We start from the raw sequence: 10678 nt of genomic DNA, 5'->3' as shown, positions 1-10678 counted from the left end.
GTCCAGGAGGATGGGTGGCAATGGGGAGCGACTGGTATATACCCTCCCTGCCCTTTGCTCTCTCTCAAGTGCTCCCAGGGCTTGAGACTCTCTTCTGTTTCCATGGCTACTATGCCATGACCCCTCAGCCGGGTCAGAATCTGTGCTACAGCAGTGAGACGGAGCTGTAGGCTCACTGCCCTTGTTCTTGTTCCCCATAGACTTCCCAAAAGTTCCCAAGGGTGCCTCTTCCCAGAAGAGAGTCCCCAGGTGGAGAGAGGCTGGAGCCCAAGAGGGAGGTGAAGGAGCCCAGGAAGGAGGGGGAGGAGGAGGTGCCAGAGATCCAGGAGAAGGAGGAGCAGGAAGAGGGGCGAGAGCGCAGCAGGCGGGCAGCGGCAGTCAAAGCCACGCAGACACTACAGGCCAATGAGTCGGTGAGTGTGGCCGCCATGGGCTGAGCCCAGGGCAAGCAGGGTGGAGCTGGGCCTGGGGACGTGGGAGGGAGGGTAGAGCAGGACTATGATCCTCATTATAATCATAATAGCAGGAAGTGTGTGAAGTACTTTGTGCTGTTTACTCATTTAATTCTCACAACCCTATGTGGTATTACTGTTATTCCCATTTTATAGATGGGGAAATTGAGGCCCAAGATAACACAGCTAGTAGGCAGCCTGAATCCAGAGTCTGCGATTAACTTTTATACTCTACTGCTTCTGTATCTGAGATTCAGAGGGAAAAAGGTTTTGTGAAAACCCAGTAGGTATGTGGGTCACTGAGGGAGCACTGGTGGGTTGTAGCTTGGACAGGGCTCCCCTAAGAGAGCCAGAGTCCCTGACAAGAATGAGACTGAGCTGAGATCATGGGAATGACAATCATAGGCCCTCAAGCATGATCTCTGCAAAGTGCTTTCATTTCCATTATCTCATTAATTCTTCACACTGCAGAGTTAACCTCTATTCTGCAGATGGGAGGAAGGCAGTTCAGAGATGCTAAGTGACTGGCCCCAGGTCCTTGGACTCCTAGTGCAGTGCTCTGTCCACCATATCACAGACCAAGAAGCAAGACTACCGGCCATAGTTGCTCCTTACCAGGGAGAGTTCTCCCAGAAAGCAGCAGGGAGGGGAAGGGGTTTATTGGAGAGCTGCTGCTTTTTGAGAGTCATTTTTTAAAGAAATGTGTGTAGTAGGCCTGGCGCAGTGGCTCACACCTGTAATCCCAGCACTTTGGGAGGCTGAGGTGGGTGGATCACCTGAGGTCAGGAGTTGAGACCAGCCCGGCCAACATGGTGAAACCTCGTCTCTATTAAAAATACAAAGATTAGCTGGGCATGGTGGTGTGTGCCTGTAATCCCAGCTACTCCAGAGGCTGAGGCAGGAGAATCGCTTGAACCCAGGAGGTGGAGGTTGCAGTGAGCCAAGATTGCGCCACTGCATTCCAGCCTGGGTGACAGAGTGAGACTCTGTCTCAAAAAAAAAAGGAATGTGTGTAGTACACTCATGCTTACAGAACTCCCATAAACTGTAAACCCACGGCTGTGTGCCCGCTTCTGAGCCTCGACCACCTGCACCGAGAGCTGTGCTCTGTGTAGCGCCCTACAGAGTTCTGCTGACTTTTGTGAACACTTTCCCATGAGGGTTCCACTTCTGATGGCCACCTGGGGCTGCCCCAGCCAAGGCCCCCTCTGCTCCCTCTGCTCTGCACTCTGACCCCGGCTCTTGCCGTTTGGTTTCCCCGCACTGCACTGTCCTGAACTAGCTACCTGTGCATCTGTCTCTTCCACCAGACCCTCAGCTCTGAGGGCAGGCATGCCTGTGTCAACCTCTTTGTCCCTAGCACCTGACCCATCACAGGGGCCTGAATCTCATTTATAGAACAGGGCATGAGCGGACTAAATGACAGAAAACATCAACAGGTGCTTCATTAACCCAGACACCAAGATCCCCTGTCAGGTGCATCAAGGCCTCTAGCAGCTCGGGCTGCCCCACAGAATTACCCTAGCAGCAACTTTGTAAACGATAGAGCTGACCAGAGACGCCGAGTTGGAGAAGGCAATGGTCGTCCTATCCCTGGAAGGACCCAAGTGCATGCTAGGTGACTGGCAGGAGTATATATGACCTTTCAGGCCCCCGGTTCCCTGCGATTCTAGAATTCCAGATCTGCGCTCGCTCAGATCATTCAACTCTCCTTGTTTGATTTTCTTCAGGCCAATGACATCCTCATCCTCCGGAGCCACGAGTCAAACGCCCCTGGGTCTGCCGGTTGTCAGGCCTCAGAGAAGCCAAGGGAAGGGACAGGGAAGTCACGAAGGGCACTACCTTTTTCAGAGAAGAAGAAAAAAACAGAGACATTCAGTAAGACCCAGAATCAGGAGAACACTTTCCCCTGTAAAAAATGTGGCAGGTAAGGCGGCCAGCCCTGTCCCCGCTGGGAGCCAGGGGGCTGGTGCGCGGGGGGGGCGGGGCCGGGGGGGAGGGGGAAGAGGTACAGGCGGTGTCCGCCTCGTTTCTGATTGGCTCAGCGGGTTTCTAGGGCTGTGACGTCATGGGGCAGCTTTCGGAAAATGATACGAGCTGGCCAGCCCCGGCTGTGTCGCGTGGGGGGTGAAGGTGAAGGCTGGGGTCGCTCGCGCACCCGCGCTGGGAGCCCCGGGGTGGGCCAGGGCTGTCCTGATCTACCCCTGCCCGGCTGCAGGGTGTTTTACAAGGTGAAGAGCCGCAGTGCGCACATGAAGAGCCACGCAGAGCAGGAGAAGAAGGCTGCAGCGCTGAGGCTAAAGGAGAAGGAGGCCGCCGCTGCCGCCGCCGCCCACCAGCAGGCTCTGCGGGAGGAGAGCGGCGCGGGCGCGGTCGACAAGGGCTGAGCGCGGGAGCCAGGCTGGCCCAGTCCTGGACCCTGGCCCTTCCCGCACCGCTGCCAGCGCCCGCAGACACCCTTGCATCTCAAGAGGGAGTGAGGAGAGGATCGCAGGGATTTTTCCCCGCAAAACAAATGAGACAGTGAAATAAACGGCTCTTTTTACTTATGAAGGCCCTGGGAGCAGCGTTAAGGGCTCCAGGATCCAGTTCTCTTTGCATTTGGTCTGTCGGAAGTTGTCCTCGTGCTCTCCTGAACCGGGAGAGTCCCGTTCCCCTCAGGAGGGGCTCCACTGCCTCTCACACCCCGACTTCTGCTGCTCTGCAGTCTCTTCCCTCGTCTTTGCCTCCCCCTCCTCCCCTCGGCCTCCAGGAAGCCACCGTGGCGGGCCAAGCACAAGCTCACCCACTTTGGAGCAGCATTCCTCCTCCACAGAGAGCCTCGAAGGCTGCAACGACCCTGCCCCAAGCCCCAGAAAAAGGGACTCTCAGAGGGAGTCTGCTGGCTTCTCTGAGAAGGGGCGCAGCCTGACACCTGTGCTGTCCCTGCAGTCTCCAGTCCTGCCTGAGCTGCTCCCGTGACCGTGCCCTGAGTGGCCACCTCCTCTTTGGGAGGGAGGCCACGACAGGTACTCTCCCTTTGCTGCTTGCTGGTGGCGCTGCCGGGCCTACAAAGTTTTCTCGGCGTTGGGGAAGGGGCTAACGTTCTTGTCCAAAGCACTCATCTTGCTGCAGGGAAGGGAGCTGTGCAGAGGCTGGAAGCTGCAGTTAGGCCGGAGAGAGCTTTTGACAAGCCTGGCTCTTTCTGCTTTCCACCTTTTTTGCCAAATACCTTTGGGTCCTGGAGGCTGCCAAGGGCGCTCCGCCTTGAGCAGGTCCCAGAGAGGCTCAGCCTGCCCCTCCTGGGGGCCAGCGTCCTTGCCTCTGCCCTGACCTCAGCAGCTACACCTAACCCCACCGCACCCCACCCAGTGTCGATATCCACAACCCAGCCCCCAGGCTTGCACGCTGGAGATTTCTGGATCCTTCCCTAGGAGGGAGAGGTCTCCTGACTCTATTGGACAGGAGCCTTCATTCCTTGACTCGTGTCATTTGGGAGCTATTTATTTATTCCTAGTATTTAATTTTTAACATCCTCTCAGGGACCAGGGGCCTCCTGCTTTTCAGAGGCCCAAGTGCATTTATCCCAAAACGAGGCATCTTGACATCCCCCATCCCCCCACCTCCCGAATTCTCAAGGCCCTAAGGTCCCTCACCTGGTTGCTCTGGAAGCTCTTGCCGATAGGAATGATAGCAACACTGGAAGAGAGTGGGAAGGTGGAGGGTCACCAAAGCCACACAGAGCAAGGGAGATCAAAGGCAGTTCTTGCTGCCCCTTCTCTGGCTGTGCTTTGCCTGAGGGAATTGGCAACAGGCCAGGATTCTAATTTGGTTTATGGGGCCTGGATTCTGATTTGAAGAAGCCATATTTGGCATGGGTGAAGTGAAAGGGCCAGGAGGTTCTGGAGGCCCCTTCACTTCCAGTCCCATAGCAGGGCTATAGCAGGGCTCAGCTATTTTTCTGATCTTACTCAACTGAGTTGTGCAAAAGAAATTCTAAGTGAATGCGCGTATGACAGGTCAATGTATTAGGTAGGAGCCAGAAAGTATTCATACTGCTAGTCCTTATGAGATAGCCAAGAAGCATCATGTCAGTAACTGGGAGTGGAGAGGGAGTTTTGTTTTGAAACTGTGCACTGTCAGGTATTTTTCAGCATCCATTTATACATTAGTATGGTTCTACAGGACCCCAGCTGTGGAAGTAACAAATTTCTTCTCCCTCTAGACTCTTGGATGACTACCTAGATCCCCAACTTCCCGGTTAGTTTCCTCCACAGGTTTCCATGAGCTCAGTGTCCCAAGACAGCAAAAATCTGGTATACCCTGTAGAAGCAGGGGGGTAGCAAATTTAGGCTCTCTTCGAAATTACTTGTATAATACGAGTGCCTTCGCAGCTTAGCCCCAAAGTGCTACTTATGTTTGCCAAGGTTTTTTCTATTCAAACCATATTTGGTTTCAGGCCCCTTTATGGACATAGGGTAACAGAAACCTCCATCATTCACCAGACCCTTTTGTTCAGTGGTAACATCTTGTACTTGGAAAAAAATTTTTTTTTTTTTGCGACAGAGTGTCATTCTGTCGCCCAGGCTAGAGTGCAGTGGTGTGATCTCGGCTCACTGCAACCTCCGCCTCTCGGGTTAAAGGATTCTTCTGCCTCAGCCTCCTGAGTAGCTGGGATTACAGGCACACACCACCACACCCAGCTAAAATTTTTGTATTTTTTTTTTAGTAGAGACGGGGTTTTGCCATGTTGGCCAGGCTGGTCTTGAACTCCTGACCTTAGGTGATCCACTCGCCTCGGCCTCCCAAAGTGCTGGCATTACAGGCGTGAATCACCGCGCCCGGCCAAGAAAGTGATTCTACTCTTCTAAGCTTACAGAGACGAGACCAGGTGAATGTAACTGGGGAAAATCAAGATGGTACCTCTCTGCATTAATCCCGCCAGACACCGTATTTTAGGAAGGTCCATGCTCCAGGATGCATTCATGTCTTGGATACAGTGTGAAAATTAAAAAGTTTAGAGGGTAGATGCAATTGTGGCAAGTGACCTGCCAATAAAGTAGGTGCAGCTATAGAAGCTGGCGTAAGTATATCCTTAATGGTGCTTTCTCCCTGGGCTTGTCTTTTGTTGTTTTTTCCCTATATTCAGAGCTCTGAGAAGTGATAAACACCTCCAGCTTTCTTAACATCCTCCCCACACCATCTCACCATATCCATCTCCCAGCATCCATCTGCGTTCAGCTAAGGGCGGGAAACTGACCTAGTGCCTGTGCTGCAGACCATTTCTGAGGTCTCCACCCATCCAAGGAGGCAGAGCCGTCATTACTGTCCTCCATGCCTTCAGCAGCCCCCCTCACAGCTAAGGTACATACCACCCCTTCTGCCGCGCCCCCTTCCACTCCTGGCACCAAGGTCTTTTGCTGCTTATGTCTAAAGGGATCGCCTATATTTAACTGCCTCAGTGACCTAACCTCTTTCTTCTCATGTGCCAGATGTTAAGATGAAGGAGGAATACGACACATACTCAAGCCTCAGCTATTTAGTTGTTTTCACTGGGGCTCGCTTTTCTGGAACGGTATTTATTATCAGACTGGCAAGCCTAACTCTATAGGTTTACAGGAAGTAGGGATATTTTTATAAAACAATTGTGTCCTCCCCACATTTTGCTATGTTAATATTTGCCTCTAACAATTTGCAGCTGTTTCACTTTTTCCTCATTTGTCTCTAAGTTGAAGGCCTTGTTGGAGGGGACAGAGCACAGGAACAGCCTTGACAGTCTGTAATTATTGTACAAATATTTTAATAGCATATAAATAAGTATATTCCTTTTATTTTGAAACAAAAATGATCAGACACTGCCTTTTGTGTGTTTGCTGCCTGTGGCACCCTTTTTTAAAGACTGTTACATATTAAAATAGTGTACATATATATATATTACCTCTTTTGCTGTACAGTTGTGATAGAGACTGAAGATTTTATTTTTTGTGTGCTTTTTATAAGAAAAAAATTAATACACTAAAGAATCTTGCTGATGTGATTGTAATGTACCTATGTAACTTATTTACTTTTGAATGTTCTTCTGTATCTTTAAACCTTTTATTAAATAAGGTTTTAAAAATTCAGACTTGAATGCTATGTTCTCTTGGGATTTTCACCGTCTGGGGTTGATGTAAGTGGGCCTTGTCTTGCTTGCAGGGAGATTACTCGACATTTTTGAGCCATAAGGATTCTCTTTTAGCAGCCTATTGTCGATGCCAGCCAGGAAAAGGAAAATAACACACTAATGTTTGCCTGGCTAAAAGATGACTCAGTAGACACAGACAAACAGATGTTTACAAAAGTTTAGACAAGAAAAAGTCTAAACTCAGTATCTCACACAAATACACATAAATGGCGCACTCCGACATTTTGGCTTCATTGGGATAAAATATGCAGGGTGCACAGTGTGGTCAAGGGTAACGGGAAGCCAGGGTTCTGAGGAGAGTATTTTCACGTGCAGGGTGGACTGGCTGAGCAACCCGAGTAGACAAGTCCACCATGAGGGATGCCATCATTTCCAACAATATCATCTTAAATCCACTCCAGTATTGGGTTATTATTTTTAAAACACGGTGCTTAGCAGTATTTGTTTACTGTTAAAATGGAAAATTATGAAAAAGGAAATGCGCCATCAGAGAAACAAATGCCCGAGCCCCTCGCTGGCACCATGGCAACCGCTCGACCCGCGCGGGCCGCCGGAGCAGGCGTGATTCGCGTCAGCTGGGCGTTGCCATGGCGACGCCCGAGCGGCTCCGCCGCGGGGGCGTGACGGGGCGGGGCTGACGCCGCTCGCGGGCTGGCCCCATCCTCCACTGCAGCAGTAACGTCGTAGGACTCGACGCGGGCAGTCGTGCAGCGCCTGAGCCGCTGCAGGCCGCCGCGGCCGCCGCTGCCCACCCTTGCCTCTGCTGTCTCCAGCCTCGCTTCTCCGGCTTTCCTGCTCCTCTGCTGCCTTCGTTTCTGGTCCTCGGCCGTCCTCGCCGCCCGCCCAGAGGAGTCCCCGCGCGCGCCAAGAGGAGTCCCCGCGCCCGCCAAGAAGCCGCTCTCCGCTGGTCCGCAGCCGCCGCGACTTCGGCACAGTCTCTCCCTCTGGCTAGTCTCCCAAACGGCCGCTCCTCGCCCGCGGGAAGACCAGGCTGCGACCGCGAACGCCCGATCCTCTCCAGGAGCCGCAGCGAGCGCCCGGCGGCCACGCCCCGCGACCACACCCCGGCTGCTTTCGGCCCTGCGCGCCTGCCTTCGCCGCCCGCCCTCGCTCCTTGGCCGCTGCACTACGACGCGACAGCCCGGCTGCAGGCGGCGGACCCGACCGGACCCAGACGCAAGATGGCGACGGCCGCGTGACTGCCTCAGCGTCCCCGAGCTCAACTCCAAGTGCACCTACGGACTGACTTGGGCGGGGGCAGAAAAGGGCGAGATCAGGACTCTGTCTTTGTTAATCGTGAATGCATGAAGCCTACCTCCCTCGGGCCTACTTGGTGGGAGTGTCTGGTATTGTTCTAAGGCCAGGAGTACGGTGAGCCACAGTCTGTTGGTAGAATTGGCGTCTTGATAGTTGAGAAAATGGCGATGACACTGTTGGAAGACTGGTGCCGGGGGATGGATGTGAACTCCCAGAGAGCTCTGTTGGTCTGGGGCATCCCAGTGAACTGTGATGAGGCTGAAATCGAAGATACCCTCCAGGCAGCGATGCCCCAGGTCCCCTACCGAATGCTTGGGAGAATGTTCTGGAGGGAAGAAAATGCGAAAGCAGCCTTATTAGAGCTCACTGGCGCTGTCGATTACGCCGCTATCCCCAGGGAGATGCCGGGCAAAGGAGGGGTCTGGAAAGTGTTGTTTAAGCCCCCAACTTCTGATGCTGAATTTTTAGAAAGATTGCACCTCTTCCTAGCTAGAGAGGGGTGGACCGTGCAAGATGTTGCCCGTGTCCTTGGGTTTCAGAACCCTACTCCGACCCCGGGCCCAGAGATGCCAGCAGAGATGCTAAACTATATTTTGGATAATGTTATTCAGCCTCTTGTTGAGTCCATATGGTACAAGAGGCTGACACTTTTCTCGGGGAGGGACATCCCAGGGCCTGGAGAGGAAACCTTTGATCCCTGGCTGGAGCACACTAATGAGGTCCTAGAGGAGTGGCAGGTGTCCGATGTAGAAAAGAGGCGGCGGTTGATGGAGAGTCTTAGAGGCCCCGCCGCTGATGTCATTCGCATCCTCAAGTCCAACAACCCCGCGATAACCACTGCCGAATGCCTGAAGGCGCTTGAGCAGGTGTTTGGGAGCGTTGAGAGCTCTAGGGATGCCCAGATCAAATTTCTTAACACTTATCAGAACCCGGGAGAAAAATTGTCTGCTTATGTCATTCGTCTGGAGCCTCTGCTACAGAAGGTGGTAGAGAAGGGGGCCATTGATAAAGATAATGTGAACCAGGCCCGCCTAGAGCAGGTCATTGCTGGGGCCAACCACAGCGGGGCCATCCGAAGGCAGCTGTGGCTTACCGGGGCTGGGGAAGGGCCGGCCCCAAACCTCTTTCAGTTGCTGGTGCAGATCCGTGAGGAGGAAGCCAAGGAGGAGGAGGAGGAGGCTGAGGCCACCCTTCTGCAGTTAGGCCTGGAAGGGCACTTCTGAGTGCCAGGAAAGGCAGCTTTAGTGCAGACCTAGATCACAGCTAGTTTTCTTGTCCCTGTGGGGTCTTACAGATGTGTTTCTGAGTAGTAAAGGCTTAGCCCTGTTCCGTTTTGTTGTTTTTTTTGGAGGGGAAGGTTAGTCAGGCCTGAGTATTCATGTAACATTCTAAAATTGTGCAAGCGAGCACCGTGAGCTGCTACAATGCAAGTGGGTCTTGCTGGCTAAAGTGCCAGGTAAAGGGTTAGTTGGACACAGCGCTTAGTGCACGCTGTCATCACGGACATCATAATCAGTTGTGAAAAACACGTGAACCTCTGACACTTCCTATTCCACACTGAATGTGAAATTGCATGGTCAGATGTTTACTACGGGGCCTGGCTCACAGGAAGTGTTCAGTAAAAGTATGAACTATTAGATTACTGATAGCGCAGATAGAATTTTGTTTACCATAAATAGTTCCAGATTTATATTGATGGAAGGAAATGTGCATTTATTAGCTGTTACTCAACTTTACAATGCAAACATCTTATTTCTCATCTTTAAACATGTCGATCAGTTTAATTGAAAAATATTCTGAGACTGCAAAATGGGATGTTAAAAAATACTGCAATTACGGAGCTGTGTAAACCAGTTTCTCATTGCATAAGATACAGATGTAAATTGCATGGAGAGGTTGATATACACCTGTACAGTAATTCACTCCCCCATTTCAGATCTTTGTCAGAGAATAGTTCTTGTTCATACTGAGTGTTCTAAATTTGAAGTTATATATACAAATTAAAATATTTTAAAATTCTGTTGTCTTCTCATTTTCTGGCATGTATAAACATTTTAGCCTAAGTAAACTCTGTCCTTTTTTCTTATGAAGACTTTGTCATTAAACCATTTATTTTACTTTTAAGCTTTGTATGATACTATGTGAATTTAAATGGCAAGTCCTTTTTTTTCCTTCCCCTCTTGCTGTCATCTTAACAGTTTTTTGGTTTATTTTTTAATTTTAAAATTTTTTTATTTTTATTAAGGGCAGAGAGGGTCTTGCTTTGTTGGCCAGGCTGGAGTGCAATGGAGCGATCTCAGCTCACTGCAACCTCTGCCTCCCGGATTCAAGTGATTCTTCTGCCTCAGCTTCCTGAGTAGCTGGGATTACAGGCATGCACCACCACGCCTAGCTAATTTTGTATTTTTTTAGTAGAGACGGGTTTCACCACGTTGGTCAGGCTGGTCTGGAACGCCTGACCTCAAGTGATCCACCTGCCTTGGCTTCCCAAAGTGCTGGGATTACAGGCGTGAGCCATCTCGTTGTCTCTACTAAAAATACAAAAATTAGCTGGGTGTGGTGTGGTGGTGGGTGCCTGTAATTCCGGCTACTTGGGAAGCTGAGGCAGGAGAATCGCTCTGGGAGGCGGAGGTTGCAGTGAGCGAAGATTGCGCCACTGCACTGCAGCCTGGGCAACAGAGTGAGACTCTTGTCTCAAAAAAAAAAAATTTAGAGACCAGATATGGTGGCTCACACACGTAATCCCAGCACTTAGGGAGGATTGCCTGAAGCCAAGATTTTGAGACCAGCCTGGGCAACACAGACC

The 10678-nt window shown here is 51.4% G+C and overlaps 2 protein-coding genes across 5 annotated transcripts in view; both read left to right on the top strand.

The window, feature by feature from the left end:
- MIDEAS (mitotic deacetylase associated SANT domain protein) overlaps positions 1 to 6553 on the top strand; it is a 79447-nt gene extending 72894 nt beyond the window's left edge. For 3 of the 4 annotated variants that reach the window (XM_017880458.1, XM_017880457.1, XM_017880459.1), the window contains exons 11-13: positions 201 to 413; positions 2183 to 2379; positions 2671 to 6553. In XM_017880458.1, the coding sequence (XP_017735947.1) occupies positions 201 to 413; positions 2183 to 2379; positions 2671 to 2839 (579 nt within the window). In that variant the 3' untranslated portion in view covers positions 2840 to 6553. Of the gene's footprint in view, positions 1 to 200; positions 414 to 2182; positions 2384 to 2670 lie in introns of those variants that run through there. The other variant, XM_017880460.1, reaches the window with a different exon arrangement.
- Positions 6554 to 7231: 678 nt separating this feature from the next.
- On the top strand, positions 7232 to 9891 carry PNMA1 (PNMA family member 1). Its single transcript, XM_017880461.1, has one exon. It carries the CDS (start codon positions 8034 to 8036, stop codon positions 9093 to 9095), a length of 1062 nt encoding a protein of 353 aa, XP_017735950.1. The 5' UTR covers positions 7232 to 8033; the 3' UTR covers positions 9096 to 9891.
- Positions 9892 to 10678: the final 787 nt, after the last annotated feature.

This window comes from Rhinopithecus bieti, unplaced genomic scaffold (assembly GCF_001698545.2).
Source record: "Rhinopithecus bieti isolate Rb0 unplaced genomic scaffold, ASM169854v2 scaffold_11380, whole genome shotgun sequence".
Lineage (NCBI taxonomy): Eukaryota > Metazoa > Chordata > Mammalia > Primates > Cercopithecidae > Rhinopithecus > Rhinopithecus bieti.
The sequence above is the reverse complement of the archived record's forward strand: the minus strand, read 5'-3'. Positions and strand labels throughout refer to the sequence as shown.